This window comes from Gadus morhua, chromosome 20, assembly GCF_902167405.1.
Source record: "Gadus morhua chromosome 20, gadMor3.0, whole genome shotgun sequence".
In the NCBI taxonomy this organism is placed as follows: Eukaryota; Metazoa; Chordata; class Actinopteri; order Gadiformes; family Gadidae; genus Gadus; species Gadus morhua.
The window spans coordinates 24,733,727-24,749,831 of record NC_044067.1 but is presented as its reverse complement, the minus strand read 5'-3'; the positions used below and the strand labels follow the sequence as shown (position 1 = coordinate 24,749,831).

General features: G+C 50.1%; 2 protein-coding genes and 1 long non-coding RNA gene across 3 annotated transcripts; all 3 read right to left on the bottom strand.

Annotated features, from left to right (window-relative positions):
- Positions 1–429: 429 nt before the first annotated feature.
- LOC115532843 (uncharacterized) lies at positions 430–833 on the bottom strand. The gene is made up of 3 exons (XR_003974121.1): positions 785–833; positions 586–670; positions 430–501 (listed from the first exon to the last, which is right to left on the bottom strand). It is a non-coding gene; the product is annotated as an uncharacterized LOC115532843 (long non-coding RNA).
- Positions 834–11,377: 10,544 nt separating this feature from the next.
- Positions 11,378–14,988, bottom strand: LOC115532772 (uncharacterized). Its single transcript, XM_030342654.1, has 3 exons — positions 14,682–14,988; positions 13,180–14,598; positions 11,378–13,052 (listed from the first exon to the last, which is right to left on the bottom strand). Exons 2-3 carry the CDS (start codon positions 13,774–13,776, stop codon positions 12,348–12,350), a joined length of 1,302 nt encoding a protein of 433 aa, XP_030198514.1. The 5' UTR covers positions 13,777–14,598; positions 14,682–14,988; the 3' UTR covers positions 11,378–12,347.
- LOC115532851 (uncharacterized) lies at positions 14,179–15,902 on the bottom strand. Its single transcript, XM_030342823.1, has 5 exons — positions 15,315–15,902; positions 15,092–15,211; positions 14,682–14,740; positions 14,497–14,598; positions 14,179–14,291 (listed from the first exon to the last, which is right to left on the bottom strand). The coding sequence occupies exons 1-5, from the start codon at positions 15,689–15,691 to the stop codon at positions 14,179–14,181; spliced, it is 771 nt and encodes a 256-aa protein (XP_030198683.1). The 5' UTR covers positions 15,692–15,902.
- Positions 15,903–16,105: the final 203 nt, after the last annotated feature.

Genomic DNA, 16,105 nt, shown 5'->3' with positions numbered 1-16,105 from the left:
CCAGTCTCAATAGTTTGCCCTGTTTCACCAGGGACTGGTGGCCAAGGACGTTCCGGTTCAAGTCCTTCAATAGCTTCCTTAACTCCCGGGTGACCATGACCAGCTGGCCGTTGGTCACCCGGGAGTATTTAGCTGGGGTGTCCCGGAAATATTCCAAAAAGGAGATGGCCTGGCCCACGTGTAACACGATGGTTGTCGGGGCCAGGCCAGCCGCTCTCAGGGCAGCAGGGTAGCTGTAGAAAGAGCAGGCTGTAATTAGTCTCAGTCATATGTTTTGAGTACTACTTCATCATTATCATCATCAAAAATTCACTACTTACGTCTTTATGAGGGGGATGTTGAACAAAAACTCCCAACTCCAATATTTGATCGAAGGCCAGCCGAGCGTCAGGTATTTCAGGAACACCTTTGCTCGGCTGGCCTTCGACACGCTGTTTTGAACCATTTGGGGGGTCCCTTCCGGGCAGAAAAGGTAGGCCCCGTACTCCTCCAGGTAAGTGTCTGTAAAGATGCAACACATGATGAGGAATGTAGCGTGAAAACACTCGACACACCTGCACAAATACACAATGTGTTATTTCTTACCCATGGAGGTCCCAAACGTAATTTTCCTAATTGTTGAGCCCCTGCTCTTCCCTTTGAGCAGGGACATCAACACCCGTGAGGCCGACTGCGCGAAAAACAAACATAATTAACACCACTTTTGTATGACCGCATTTCCTCATTGGTTCTACACTTGGTAAAGATTTGTAAAATTATTGATGAACTAATCCATCCCACTCACCACATCCCTGGTGCCTCCTCCTCCTCCATCCTCCTCTTCCTCCTCCTCCATCCTCCTCTTCCTCCTCCTCCTCCTCCTTCTCCTCCTCAGCAGCAGCAGCAGCTTCATTTGACATCTTGCTTTTTTTCTGGGTAGAGAGAAAAACAATAACAAGACATGATTAAGTTACATACTTTGGCCTTGGGCAACATGATTATGTATTACACTAATCAATTATCTTCTCACCCCAAGAGTGCCAAATGGCAGTTTTCTACGGACCGCTTTCCAAGTGTGCTTCTCCTGCTGCTGCTCCTCCTCCTCCTCCTCCTCCTCCTCCTCCTTGGTGGCTGTGGCCGGGGCCGGGGCTTCCTCCTCCTCCGTGGCGGCTGTGGGCGGCTCCGTGGCGGCTGTAGGGCTTTCTCCTCCTCCGTGGAGGCTGTGGGCTTCCTGCTCTGGGGATGAAGGCTCCTCCTCCTCCTCCTCCTCCGGGGCCGGTATTGGGGCTGGGGCTGGGGCTCTGGGCGGGGCTTCCTGCTCTGGGGACGAAGGCTCCTCCTCCTCCTCCTCCTCCGGGGCTGGGGCTGGGGCTGGGGCTCGGGATGGGGCTGGGGCTGCCTCTGCGGAGAGGAAAAAACAAACAGCAAGAGAAAACAGGACTGCAAATTAATGACACTGTAATGTAATTTATTGAAATAAATAGAACATGGAAAGAAGGTATAATTGCTATGTTTTTTTCATTCACTCACGTCGAGGTCGGCGCTGAGGCCAGGCCAGGGCCTGGAACTGGGTCAGACTCTGCAGAGGGAAAAAAACAAACAGCAAGAGAAAACAGGACAGCAAAATAATGACACTGTAATGATTGAGTTATTGAAATAAATTGTTCATGGAAAGAATGCCTAATTGCTATGTATTTTCACTCACGGCACGAACGTCTGCTACCTCTCGCTCCAGCTCGCGGACCCGGAGGCGGGCATTGACGCATGTGCGCTTCTGGCACATGATCAGTCCCGCCTCCGGGTCAGTCTGCTCCGCCTGGTGTTGTTCCAGGTCCAGCACGCTGACCATAGGTGGATCGGGAGAAGTGGCCCTCAAGGCCGCCAGCTTGCTAAGAGCTGCAGCTCGCTTGAGGGCCTTGATCTCCCGATCCACACTTTGGCCACTCAGGTTGCTGTGCTGCGACTGCCGATATTGTTCAATAATTAATAATGCAATAATAGTAATAACAACCGGAGATTCAATCCATCTCGGAGTACAGGCTGAGGCCTGTGCGCACTTGTGCGTAATGGCGCAGTAACAACCAAACGGAGATTCCGTCCATAGCAGAGGACGGAGAGCACACACGTAATAACAGTGTGTGTCATTGTTCACTTACATTTGACTCTGCTTGTTTAACTTGATGAATTAAAGATCAGATCACATACAGGCATTTGACGGCACTATCACGTAAATTGGTTAACTTGTGTGTTTGTAATCACGGATGAAGCTCACAAACTAAGCTGATGCACCGATATTGTTCAATAATTCGGCCTAATAATGCAATAATAATAATAACAACCGGAGATTCAATCCATCTCGGAGTACAGGCTGAGGCCTGTGCGCACTTGTGCGTAATGGCGCAGTAACAACCAAATGGAGATTCCGTCCATAGCAGAGGACGGAGAGCACACACGTAATAACAGTGTGTGTCATTGTTCACTTACATTTGACTCTGCTTTTTTAACTTAATAGTTGGCGATCGTTGTGTGTATGTGTCTCAGACGCTGATACAAGTTACACCTGACTTCTGCGCACCTCTGTCGGCTTTATAAAGGCTGACCAGTGACCACACACCCGGGGGCGCGGCTAGGGCCCACGCAACTAACACGTAATCGCGTGAACGGATTAACTTGTACATCTGTAATAATTAATTAATCCTCACCAAATAGTAAGGTTAAACTACGGTGCCCCTCTGGTGACATGGGTGAATATTAATTAATTTGTGGCCATAGAATAATAATTCGTAATTTATAGAAGCAGCAGCAGCGCCGTTGTGCGAATGAGAACCTTGTCGACTCAATCAACATATGGTCGCGAGGGAGCACTCGTTTGTTTTTATAATAACACTATTTGGCAGGCACGTTGTAACTATTGCAGCCCTATCCAACACGGCAGTAGACTGGTTAGAATCATAGGTTAACCATTGATACCGGATACTGCCCGATGCAACATCGTATCTCCTGCCTGGTGCTGCTTGGCGCAGCATTGTGGTTTTATCTCATGTTCATGGCGTTCCCGCAGCATAGCACGCACTGTCATCGGTTCAAATACACATGAGCTGGGTGTTCACATCAATCAAAAGCAATTCCACAATAAAAAAAAAGATGCCAGCTGGGTGTTCATGTGATCGGCGATCGTGTCTGCCTATTACAGAACAGCTGGTGGCGTTCAGAGCGCACAATCTAGGTCTACTGTAGGCTACTGACGAAAACCACACGATATAGGCCTACACATACTACTACTTATATTTAGTAACACTATTTATTAATTTAGGCTATTTGGCTGCTCCAACTCGAGTCAGCCCAGCCAGGCGATAGTTAAGTCTCGGGTTTCAACTCGGCATTTCCTACGTGTACATCTGTAATAATTAATTAATCCTCACTAGGAAGCTGACACACCGTTATTGTTCAATAATTGATAATGAAATAATAATATTAAACAGAGATTTTGTCCATAGCAGAGGACATGCCCTACGGAGAGCACACACACACACACGCACACACACACATATACCGAATAACGGTATAATAACGGTCTATTTATAAACTGCAAAGAATTCAAGTCTTGCACTAAGTATTCATTTGTTTTAGAAAGGTTTAGGGTTTTATAGTAACTTTTATTTATTAAATGAATTCTCAAGTCTCAAGTCATAACCGTCAAGTCGAGTCTTTAAACAGCGTCAGCCAAGCGACTCTCGGGGCAAGTCATGTGACTCTTGAGGAATGTGACTCCCATTCCCCATGTCTGGTACGCTCCTTCTACCAGAGACGATTCTTGTCTCTGGTAGTTCAAGTAGTTCAAGTCATGCACTCGGTATTAAATTGTTTTAGAAATGTTTAGGGTTTTATAGTAACCTTTATTTAGTAAATGAATTCATTAAATGAATGAATAAATTAATAAAAAGTCTCCCGTGTGATTTCCTGAAAACTGTCTACTCTTCAATTAATTAATCACGAAGACATTAAGGTAGGGGTCTGAAACTGCAGTATGGTGCACGGGACACCACAGGCAATCCCCTCGCAGAGTTTCAGAGCCGTGCGGCCTTCCCGAGGGTCGTAGGTCAGCCGTGACCTTTGACGGCGCCGACCCCGTGCGTGACTCTCTATTTCAGCATAATTCCTAAACGCTTTGAGCCGGCGGTCTGAAAACCGGGTGGTCGTCTCAGGAGATAAGGCTCATCCACCGTGACGAGTTTCAGAGCCGTGCGGCCTTCCTGAGTGTCAAAGGTCAGCCGTGACCTTTGGCGGCGACGACCCCGTGACTGTCTATTTCAGCATAATTCCTAAACGCTTTGAGCCGGCGGTCTGAAAACCGGGTGTGCGTCTCAGGAGCTGAGGCTCATCCACGACAAAGAGTTTCAGACCCGTCTACCGGGCCGGGACTCTGGCAGACTGACCAGGGCCTCTCGGGAGGGCCGCAGACCAAATTTAAAGCCGTTCGGTCCATTTCTGCGGCAACAGTGAACACTCAAAGGGAGGAAAAGGCGAGCGATCAAAGCCCCGCCCTTCGAAAAGTACAGGTCCGAGCGGCACGGTTCAGACGTCCCTCCGCTCGTCCAGAGGCCCCCAATGACATATAAAAAATTCAGGCTCCTGTGACCTCTAGAAAAGAAAATCCTCCGAAGCCAACTCACAGACCAAAGGGTGTCAGAGCCCACGGGTCTGACGGCTTCTGTGTGGATTTTAGGGGAAAAGGCTCTATTTCGGCATAATTCCTAAACGCTTTGAGCCGGCGGTCTGAAAACCGGGTGGTCGTCTCAGGAGATAAGGCTCATCCACTGTGACGAGTTTCAGAGCCGTGCTGCCTTCCCGAGTGTCAAAGGTCAGCCGTGACCTTTGACGGCGCCGACCCCGTGTGCGTGACTGTCTATTTCAGCATAATTCCTAAACGCTTTGAGCCGGCGGTCTGTAAACCGGGTGGTCATATCAGGAGATAAGGCTCATCCACCGTGACGAGTTTCAGAGCCGTGCGGCCTTCCCCAGGGTCGTGGGTCAGCCGTGACCTTTGACGGCGCCGACCCCGTGCGTGACTCTCTATTTCAGCATAATTCCTAAACGCTTTGAGCCGGCGGTCTGAAAACCGGGTGGTCGTCTCAGGAGATAAGGCTCATCCACCGTGACGAGTTTCAGAGCCGTGCGGCCTTCCCGAGTGTCAAAGGTCAGCCGTGACCTTTGGCGGCGACGACCCTGTGACTGTCTATTTCAGCATAATTCCTAAACGCTTTGAGCCGGCGGTCTGAAAACCGGGTATGCGTCTCAGGAGCTGAGGCTCATCCACGACAAAGAGTTTCAGACCCGTGCGGCCTTCCCAAGTGTCAAAGGTCAGCCGAAGAAGATTGCGGAGGCATTTGAATGGAGAAAAAAATGACCTAAAATGGAGCGAGGCCTAAAAGGTCACACAGGGTCGGGAAAGCTTTCCGAGACTAATTTCTGCCTGATTTTTGACAATGTCGTGCGCCAGAGGACCTTCAGCATGGATCTTTTCGCCACGTAGCGATACGACCACCGCAGAGCTACTTGGCTTCGCTGAAGGTCTACCGGGCCGGGACTCTGGCAGAATGACGAGGGCCTCTCGGGAGGGCCGCAGACCAAATTTAAAACCGTTCGGTCCATTTCTGCGGCAACAGCAAACACTCAAAGGGAGGAAAAGGCGAGCGATCAAAGCCCCGCCCTTCGAAAAGTACAGGTCCGAGCGCCACGGTTCAGACGTCCCTCCGCTCGTCTAGAGGCCCCGAATGACATACTAAAAATTCAGGCTCCTGCGCCCTCTAGAAAAGAAATTCCTCCGTAATCAACTCACAGACCAAAAGGTGTCAGGGTCCATGGGTCTGACGGCTTCTGTGTGGATTTTAGGGGAAAAGACTGTCTATTTCAGCATAATTCCTAAACGCTTTGAGCCGGCGGTCTGAAAACCGGGTATGCGTCTCAGGAGCTGAGGCTCATCCACGACAAAGAGTTTCAGACCCGTGCGGCCTTCCCAAGTGTCAAAGGTCAGCCGAAGAAGATTGCGGAGGCATTTGAATGGAGAGAAAATGACCTAAAAGGCGAGCGATCAAAGCCCCTCCTTTCGAAAAGTACAAGTCCGAGTGCCACGGTTCAGACGTCCCTCCGCTCGTCTAGAGCCCCCGGACGACATATTAAAAATTCAGGCTCCTGCGACCTCTAGAAAAGAAAATCCTCCAAATTCAGGCTCCTGCGACCTCTAGAAAAGAAAATCCTCCGAAGTCAACTCACAGACCAAAGGGTTGAAAAAAAAAAAAAATCTTTAAAAAAAAAAATATATATATATATATAAACAAATATATAAAATTATATTAAAAAAAAAAAGACGACTTCCGGTTTTATTCCGGACGACTTCCGTTTTTTCCCCTCCAGATTATCGACTTCCGGTTCTTTCCGGACGACTTCCGGTTTTTTTCCCCTCCAGATTATCGATTATCGGCGACCCTCTGACCCATCTTGGTCAATGCTGCCACCTTTTGGAAAAGTTATGCAGTGCAGGCCAGCGTACCCCAGACTGAGCCCGGTACCCAATTCTGAATCCAGATCGGGCACCGTCATGTCCCGTTCTGAAACGTGCCCCAAATTTGGGGGCCCCTTTTCATTTGGGGTCGGGTTTCGCAGAAAGTATACCGAAAACGGAGCGCTGGGGATGCCGAAAATGAACCTTTCCCTCAGGCTTCCTTGGGAAAGCCTGGCTCGACAGACGCAACTCGCAATCAGAGTTAAATGGTACCACAACGCTAACTTTAGATTAAATTAGTTGAACCAGGTTTTCCACTTTAGGTTCAATGCGCGTTCACACAAAAGGGGCGTTTATCGCGTCATTTGACTCACCCTTTTGAAAAATGTATCGAGCGAGAGCGGTGTATTTCACCCAAGGCGAGCAGTGTATTATTATGAACTCCTACGAGGAATTCAAAGTTCAAATCACAGCCAAGGGGAACACCGTTGCCCATAATATGGCTAGGGTGCTGGCAAAAAATAGCCGACCGTGTTAATTCGTAAGTGAAAAGATTCTGCATATTGTCTAAAGAATATCATGTAGCTATCATCATGCCATTTACCCCCATAGATGTGGTGCCAGCACGCTCCTACGAACATGGGGCCAAGTCAAAAATAAATATAAAAATATTATTCAATGTGGTAAGTTGTAAGCATCCATTTGAATAATTGCAGGTGAATCTAGCCTATGATTTGCAATGGCCTAGGCTCCAACCTTTAATCTCATGTTGATTACTTGTAGCAAATAAAAAGAAAACCCAAATTAATACGACTGGGAGGGGGACTTCTCCACCGCCCTTCACCACTTCGGAGGAGCTGGCTCTCGCCAATTAATAACGAAGGTCGGCCGATGATGGTAGGAGTGGAAGGGGGGATGTCCTCTGAACCCACTGCCTCGACATCCAAGGCATTTGAAATGAGAATGTATTCATGTATTGGCAATGGACATAAATAATTGTCTTGCTAATCAAATGTGAAATGATTAAGTGTAAATTAATGGTGTCATTTTTAGTTGAAGGTACAAACATTATTTTGGAGGAGCCGCTGACAATCAATCTCCAATCAGAGGTATATAAGTATCAAAGCAAAGTGTCACGTATCTTCTAAATGTTTAATCTTTGGAAAGAATGGCTAGGTTTCCCTAGATTCTTGCAGGAGACTCTGTCGGCCTGTGACTCCAGGTCAACTATGGAGGAGATTTTTCTTAACAATTCTCCCAGCTATAATATGAATTTGGAGAATAAAAAATGCCTAGGCCTAATTGTGTCACTGACATAGCGGTTATGTAAGGGATAATGGACAACACGGCACTTGACTATACAAGGTTAATGTACGTTGAACGTTGGGCCACCTTTGAACTTGAAACACAGACGCACTGCGCAACAGTAAGTGCACGGCTTCTTCGTGTAGCATTACCTACATACGGGCCAACAAGGACGATCAAATAACGAATACCCTCTGATGAGAATCTGTATCTCTAAAGAATATCGTCAGACAATGCCAGGGGATCGGTTCTGTCTCTCCAGAGAGACGCCTGTACGAATAGTGCACAGAGGTCCACGGGAACAACCAAAAATGGCGACGCCATTGTCGGAGGAGGGGCTAGGAAGCTGCGAACACGCCGATTTAAGTAGCCGATCTCCAGGTAGACTAAGCTGAAAAGCTGCTCCCGACCAGGTTTGGTTGCGAGCATAAGTCACCATGGTGATACAGCGACGCTTAAATAGATTTAAGTGGTACAGCTAACCCAGGCTTTCAGCTCAACATATCTCGCTAACCCTCTAATCGAGCTTCGTAGTACAGGCCCCAGGTCCGCTGAACCAGACTTGTGAATGGAAGTTATAATTGCCTTTTTCCGGGGCACAGGAAATTCATTACTTCTGATGGAGCAGTTGACAACATGAGTCACTGGCACTTGAACAACAGAACTGTGTTTAATAATTTAAGAATCCTATCCAAAATAATCCTTGGCCTTAGCAGTAACTCCATTATATCTTTACCAATCTCGCTTTGATATAAATCTTTAATATGTTTGTATTTTAAGCACATAAGCTGCCCCCACATAGCCATTAGGAAGCAGGACCGAACATATAAGCCGTAAATACTGTACATAGCCACAAGGGGAGCAGGACCTTACTGAAGGTAATATTGCCATATTATGGGCAACCGTGTTCCCCTTGGCTGTGATTTGAACTTTGAATTCCTTGTAGGGGTTCATAATAATACACTGCTCGCCTTGGATGAAATACACCGCTCTCGCGCGATTTATTTTGCATAAGGGTGAGTCAAATGATGCGAGAAACGCCCCTTTTAGGTGAACGCGCATTGAACCTAAAGCGGAAAACCTGGTTCAACTAATTGAATCTAAAGTGAGCGTTGTGGTACCATTTAACTCTGATTGCGAGTTGCGGCTCTGTCGAGCCAGGTTTTCCCAAGAAAGCCTGGGTATGTTCAGCGATGTTCGTGGTATACCCCCCTGATTCATTCATTCACACATACTGTGGCAACCCGGCTCGGGGACTGGACCGCCTCCTCAAACAGCACACGATTCTCTTTAGTTCTTAAGCCACAAATACCCTTTTAATAATACAAAACAAGGATCTTTTACTTAAAATAACAAAAAGATAATTGGCGGGATCCACTGCCTGGTTCCAACGGCTGGTCTCTCCTCACACCCAAGCCAAGAGAGCCCTGAATGCACCTTCGAGCATGCTGTTTCAGGCCACGTTTATACGTAGCAGGGTATTTATAGAAACGAATATCCCCCCCCCCTTTGTTTTCCAAAATAACACATTGTTTTCAAAAAAGTTGTCGTTTACATCAAAACGCATAAATACGCCGTCGAGCGCCATTATAACTATGCCAAACCTATGGGCGGTGTCACGTTAAAATTGTACCGGGGGCGAAAATTGTACCGGCCTACGTCATCCATACTAATCCATTCCAAACCTGCCTGGCAACAGACGATCGTGTCGAATGACGTTGAAGGTTCTTGAACATTCGCGAACTCGTTCATTGAGCGCGACAAGACAGATAACACTTATTTTACGAATTACATTTATTAGCGTTCCTAACTTTATATTTCTATTGTATTTATCTATTTCCCTACACAGTAATAGCTAAATGTTATGGGGATAACGTGAATAATAATAATAAAAAACATTTACCAGTTAGTAAAAACAAGTGTTATCTAGCGATCCGTTATCTGTATTATATTATTTCGTCTTCGGCAACATGAGCGCGAATGAAACCTGCCTGGCAACGGACAACCCCTTACGTAATCTGTTGTCCGTTGCCTGGCAACGGACAATTTATGACTTAGGCCGGTACAATTTTCACCCCCGGTACAATTTTAACGTGACAGAGGCAGTGTAGGGAGAAAGATAAAGCCATGCAAGCCAATATGAATCCTCAGAATCAACAACAACGAATAATGCGAGCGTCTTCCTGTAACAAACAAACTAAACATAGGGTGCTCATATGACGTTAAGCATTTCCTGGCGCATAATGTGACGCTTCAGAACCTAAAACCCTGTTTCTCCCTGTTGACACGACAACACATAACCAGCGTTTTCAGAAATCCCCACTTTGGCCGGAGTTTTTAGAAATGATCGTCTTCTGTGATAAAAATGGCGTTTTCGTGTAAATGAGAGGCCAAACCGCGTGGAAATATCTGCGTTTTCCCTTTGTGTAAACGGGGCCTAAGGTCTGCTCTCTCACTGGCCCTCAGGTGCTCTGCATCAAGTTGATTGGCAAGGCCTGGGTTGCCACAATACCTACTATCTAGAGTGCTATGAACACATAAGTAAATTACATAAATTACAATTATATACGTTCACAAATTCCCTTCCTTGGTCTGTTATAATTCTGTCAACAAGACCGAAGTCGAGGAGAATGTTTCCAATATTTCTGGACACCTCAACGGCTGTTTTGGTGCACGGGTTTTGCCATAACCCACTTAGTAAAAAGGTCTGTTGCTGTCAGAATAAATCTGCAACATAAAATGCATGCTATAAATGTAGTAATAATCGTTAATAGACATTCCATCCCTGTCAGACATTCCATCCCTAGTTTTCCTTTAGACCAAATCTTTTGCAATGACTATCTTTAAATGTGGTTATACATACATCAGCCATGCATAAGAGCTACCTTTTGCCCTTTGCGGTAGTGGGAAGCGGACCAATTAGGTCAACCCCAAGGACACTCGATGCCTTGCTAACATCAATTGAATGAAGGACAGGTGCCAGTCTTCATCACCTCATGACGCTGACAGCAGGGACATTCATCAACCTTTAAAGCAGTCAAGTAAAGTTCCATCAAGATCTACTCATGAGCAGTGTTGGGAGTAACGCCTTACAAAAGTAATGTGATTACTGTAATGTATTACTTTTTGCGGCAATGTAAGGCATTACAAAAAAGGTAATATTTTTCTCTGTACAAATCTCAGTAACAATGCATTTGTAATCCGAAATTAACTGGTGTTAATGTTCAATGGTGACACTGACAAAAAATCCAACTTCCAAATCAACACATGTTCAATGCTGAGACTAATTCTTTAGTAAACAAATAAACTAAACTATAAACGAATTATAAATAAACTACAAGTATTTATAATTTGTCAAAATCAAAACATTGTCACAAACACACCAACATCTACAGGGTTTTATGTATATTCTATATATAATATGTGTTGAGATTGATTTGGCCATAATTATTCCTAATTAAAAATGTCACTTCATCACTAAACAAGACGATGAGACGGTCAACAATAAAGCATTTATTTATTAATACTGTAACATTGGAACATTTAAACATATCAACAATATGAACAAAACAACAATGGAACATATCAACAATGGAACACAAGTTAGCCTATTGGATCAGTTAAGTATGCATTAAATGCGTCAGTGGATGTGGGTGACATGTGTTGGTCATAGAACAAACTGTGGAGGTCCTCTTGCAAGAACAATTGCATTGAAAAGGGTACGGCGGGTTCGGGCTGTGTGCTCAGTGTCACTGCGCACACAAGTGACCTTGGTGTGGGCGGGGTCTCCGTGTCATGGCTGTGTGTGTTTCCAGGGCTGGGGGTGGCTGAAGAGGTGGCCTGTGCTGTTCCAGTGCTGCTATCAAGCTGTAGGGACACCGCGGCCTGCAGATGACTTACTAATAACTCCAACCCTTCCACTCTCTTCTCCAGTGCACTGCATGACATGCAGGAGTAGTAGACTGGATGGATGGCTGGTGTGGATGGGGAGGAAGCCAGAAATCCAGCGGCAACTGGTCCTGGAGAAGGTGGGGGAGGGGCCAATGGAGAGCACTTGGGGGTTGAGCGGGGTAGATCCAACCAAGACACCATCGAGCAAGTGGGCCTTGTTGCCCTCAGCTCCCCAAGCTTCACCACAACAAGCCGCACCAGGGATACTGGTGCGGCCTGTCTTTGCTGCCATGAATCGTCCCCCCCAAGCTGCCCCGTCCGGGTAGCGGGGAGGGTAAACTACTCGGGCCCTGTCTAACGGGGACAGGTCCTCGTAAAGGCCGATGAGCTCGTCTACCCTCCCCTCGGACAGGGCATGTTCGTGGCGCAGCCCCACTAAGGCCATGGCCAAGCGGACCACGGCCAGGTACCCTGGCTGGTTGTCTGGTCCTCGATACTCCTGCGAACACACGCTGACACGGAAAACAAGTGAAACGGACGCCACAGAGCTCAGCGTTTGATCGAGCGAGTCGCACTCACCTCAGCGGCCTGCTGAGGCTCTGGCGAGGACCGGCCGGGGGAGCGGGGCTCGGGGGGAGCGGTCGGACGGGATGGCTCGGGCGCGGGTGCGTCAGCTGGATGCCCTGACCGCGGGTCCGTCCGAGGAGCGGTGAACTCGCCAGGCACGTGGAGGGTGAGGTCCTCCAACTCCTGCCGGCCTTCGGCGAGCTCGTCGTCCTCCTCGGTAGGTGTCTCGCCCGTTGGCACCGCCGAAGGTTTGCAGGAGGTCATCGATCAGCCGCTCGGTCGCCGCAGCTCCACGCGTGCGGCGACGGCAATGGAGAGCCATCTCCCTGCGGCTGACGTGCCTCCACACTCCGGCGTCGGACGAGAAGGTCATCCCCTGCGCCTCTAGCGTCCTCCTCTTGGCGTTGAGCAACCGGGCTGTGTCCTCTGGGTCCCACAGGAAGATACTGGCAGACAGCTGCTGCAGGAAGGGCTTGTACAGCTGGTGGCTCTCGGTTGTGACACCTGATGCGTAGCGTCGCATCAGGTGCCAAATGTCCAACCGGACCACCAGCTTGTCCCACTCCTGGAACGCAGCAGCTGCCTTGGACCCCCCGTGGGACGAACAGCAGTCCCGGTCGACATAGAGGACGCGAGGCTGCGCTACCCCAGCGTCCCGGTACCGCCGCATTAACCCCGCGGCCATGGGCAACAGGCCACCCCCCTCGGTGGCCCTGAGCACGGACATTAGCACCTGCCCGTGCTCGTTGCCCACGTTGGTCGCCCAGGCTGCGGTATGGGCGGCGGCACCGGCGAGCTTCCGGGTCACCTGTTTGAAGGCGAGGCGACAGACAGAAACAGACACACACACACACACACACACACAAACACACAAGTCAATAAGGCTGCACGCACGTCGCAAGAGAGTAACGCTCGTGCTCCGACACCACATTCACCTTCTTGGTCGAATCCATCTTCAGGATGGATCCAAAGACTGAGGTGACCCGGGCCTTCACGTCCTCCAGGCGAGACAGGATGTCGTGGCAGTACACCACCAACAGCCAGCCGTACTGCGGCACGTCTGGCGATGGTTTCGGCGGTGGGGTGCACTGGCGCACGACACCCGTCGACGTGAAGGGCTCCATGACGCTGAGGTAGTGTATGGACCGCCGCATCCAGGCCTCTGTGTGTGCCTCACAGAGGTTTTTTTGCAGCTGCGTGGTGCTGTTCCCCCGAGTACGCTCACGCAGCTGGATGATGACCCGCCGGTCGCAGGCAAGCCTACAGGGGAGCGCACGTGTTACAGAAGAGCCACACGCAGACACACCGACAGTTTTCAGACAGCTACTTGCTTGTAGGTGAGGATCGCCGGGAAGAGGGCGCGATGCCCCTCTCCCAGCTGCCTCACGACCTCCTGCGACCAGGCGGCTACCTTCCTCCGACACCGACGGCACTCCAGGTACTCGGTGGCCATCAAGTACCAGCCGTCGATGTCCAAGACCTTCCGGATGGTCTTGTACATCCCACACTTGGTGAGATGTTTCTGGCAGCATGTCGGCCGGGGACCCCACATGTGCAGGGGCGCCCAGAGGAACAACCGACACGCGAAGAAGGTAGCCGCCGAGGCGGGTGGCTGAGTGTAGTTCAGCCGGGGCTGGGGGGGGTCCCACCACAGCTTGAGGTCCGTGGTGAGCTTGAGGGACCCCCCGCTGGTCTGCTGGAACAGCGCCCGGCCGATCCACTCCTGCTCTTCCCCGGTGAGGGCTGTCCGCCAGCCCTCAGGCAACCGGGTCTGTGAGGAGGACGAAGACAACACAGACAAACACACCGTGAGGAGGACGAAGACAACACAGACAAACACACCGTGAGGAGGCCGAGCGCTGCTGCGTACGCAGTCTGACGGTCGTCTCCACCGAGTCGTGTGTCTGTGAGTACGACGGGTGTGTGTCTGTACCTCAGCCAGAGCAGGAGTGGGCGTTGCCGGCTGCTCCATGTCGCCCGTCGTCGTCGTCTTCCTCCTCTTCTTCTTCGGCTCCGGTGCCAGGGTGACCTCCCCGCATGGCGTCTCCTCCACGGAGACGCCACGAGGTCGTCGGCGCGTCTACCATCTACAAAGACGGCTACATCACCTGATAAACCTACCTTTATCCTTCAGGCATCAGCTTTAGCGACCAGCAAATGAAAAAGTTACAGTTAATGCAAACATACTGACTCAAGAATAGATAGCCAAGGCAGATGTTACAGTGTCACGCGTCCAGTGTGGTGTCAGTTACCCATTTCTACGTCAGTGACCATCCGGACCAGCTCCTCGTCCGTCACCTCTGTGGTGGGGGGCGGCGGAACCGAGGGGCGCTGGTCTCTGAGGGAAGACACCGCTATGGGGGGGGGGGCGGCAACGGTTAGTAAATCGTATACACTCAACCTCTGTTGTGTGAAAGAGAAAGAAAGAGCTACCGACCTGGAGCTGCAGGCCGTGCTGGTGGGTTAATCAGTTTCCTGATCTGGGCCTGCAGCTCCCTGGGGCCCATCGGACGCCCCCGCACAAGGGCCGAGAAATTGGGAGCGGTCGGCTTGCGGGGCGGCAGCACGGTGGAAGCAGCGGCCTGGCTGGTGGTGGTGCTGGGGCCGCTGCTGGTGCTGCTGCTGGCGGGCGGAGGGGGTGTAGCAGCCGCCTCCGCCGACCGCTCCTTTTCTCGGCCCAGAATGTACTTTATGGCGACGTCCATGGAGCTCCCAGGCTGCGGGTCCTTCCGCCGTAGCCACTTGACGTAGCTGCAAGACAATGATCGAAAATCAACTATATATAAATATTAAATATAAACATGTCACAGCACCGTCTCCACTGCCCTTCACCACAATATGACTTACTTCTGACGCTCCTTCTCCTTGGAGTCATACAGGTCCTTCAGGATGTCCTCCTTGAACTGCCCGAAGCCAACAAGCGCCTCGCCCCCCCGCCCGGGCACAGTGGCGCGAGCCCGGGCCTCGCTGTAGTAGAGCAAAGAAAAAACACACAAAATCAGCACACACACACACACAAAATCAACACACACATAAAATCAACACACACACACACACACACACTACTTACGTTCGACTCTCTTGGTCCCGCGCGCCATACAGGGACTTGTAGGTCCGGTGCGAATGCACCCCGAACCCCACCAGCGCGTCGTCCAGCCCCCTGGAAAACGCGGAGCCCTTGCACAACCTACGCCTGGCGACGGCCGTCACCATGGGTGGGAACATCCCGGCGTAGGAGGCGAGGGCGTCCTTGTTCTCCATGAGGGGCGACTTGCTGGTGTCCCCTCCCTCTCTCTCCATCTGGTGTGGGACGCCAAGATGGTGACGGCGTACCCCACCGCATTTCCCAGCAGCCACTGGAAAGTTTGGCCACGGTACAGGCCACAAACTCGCCTGACATGCCACCCTTCTGCAGGGCTCTGGCCCTCGCCTCGGCTCGAACCACATCACTCCTCTTCACCTGAGACCCAGTGGTAGAGGCCTGGCGTTTGCTTGCCACTGCGTCAGCGGCATCAGAGGGGCGAAGGGTGAGCTCGGAGGAAGAGGGTTCGAACCGGAAAAGGGGAGCAAAAGACATTTTCTGAAAGACAAGAAGAAACAAAACAAGTCAGTGAAGTGTATTACAATGTACTAATTGGGTGTTAAGTTAACAATGTTGATAACAATGTTAATGTCAGGAGATCAGCCCATTAGGCAGGCCCGCCGCTCCCTATACGCATAGTACGCATAGTGCTTAGCGGACCAAGTACCTGGGGGGGGGGGGGGGGGGGGGGGGGGGGGGGCGGGGGGGGGGGGGGGGGGGGGCGGGCCCAAGAATTAAGGTTTATTAAAATAAATAAATAATAACAATAACATTATTGA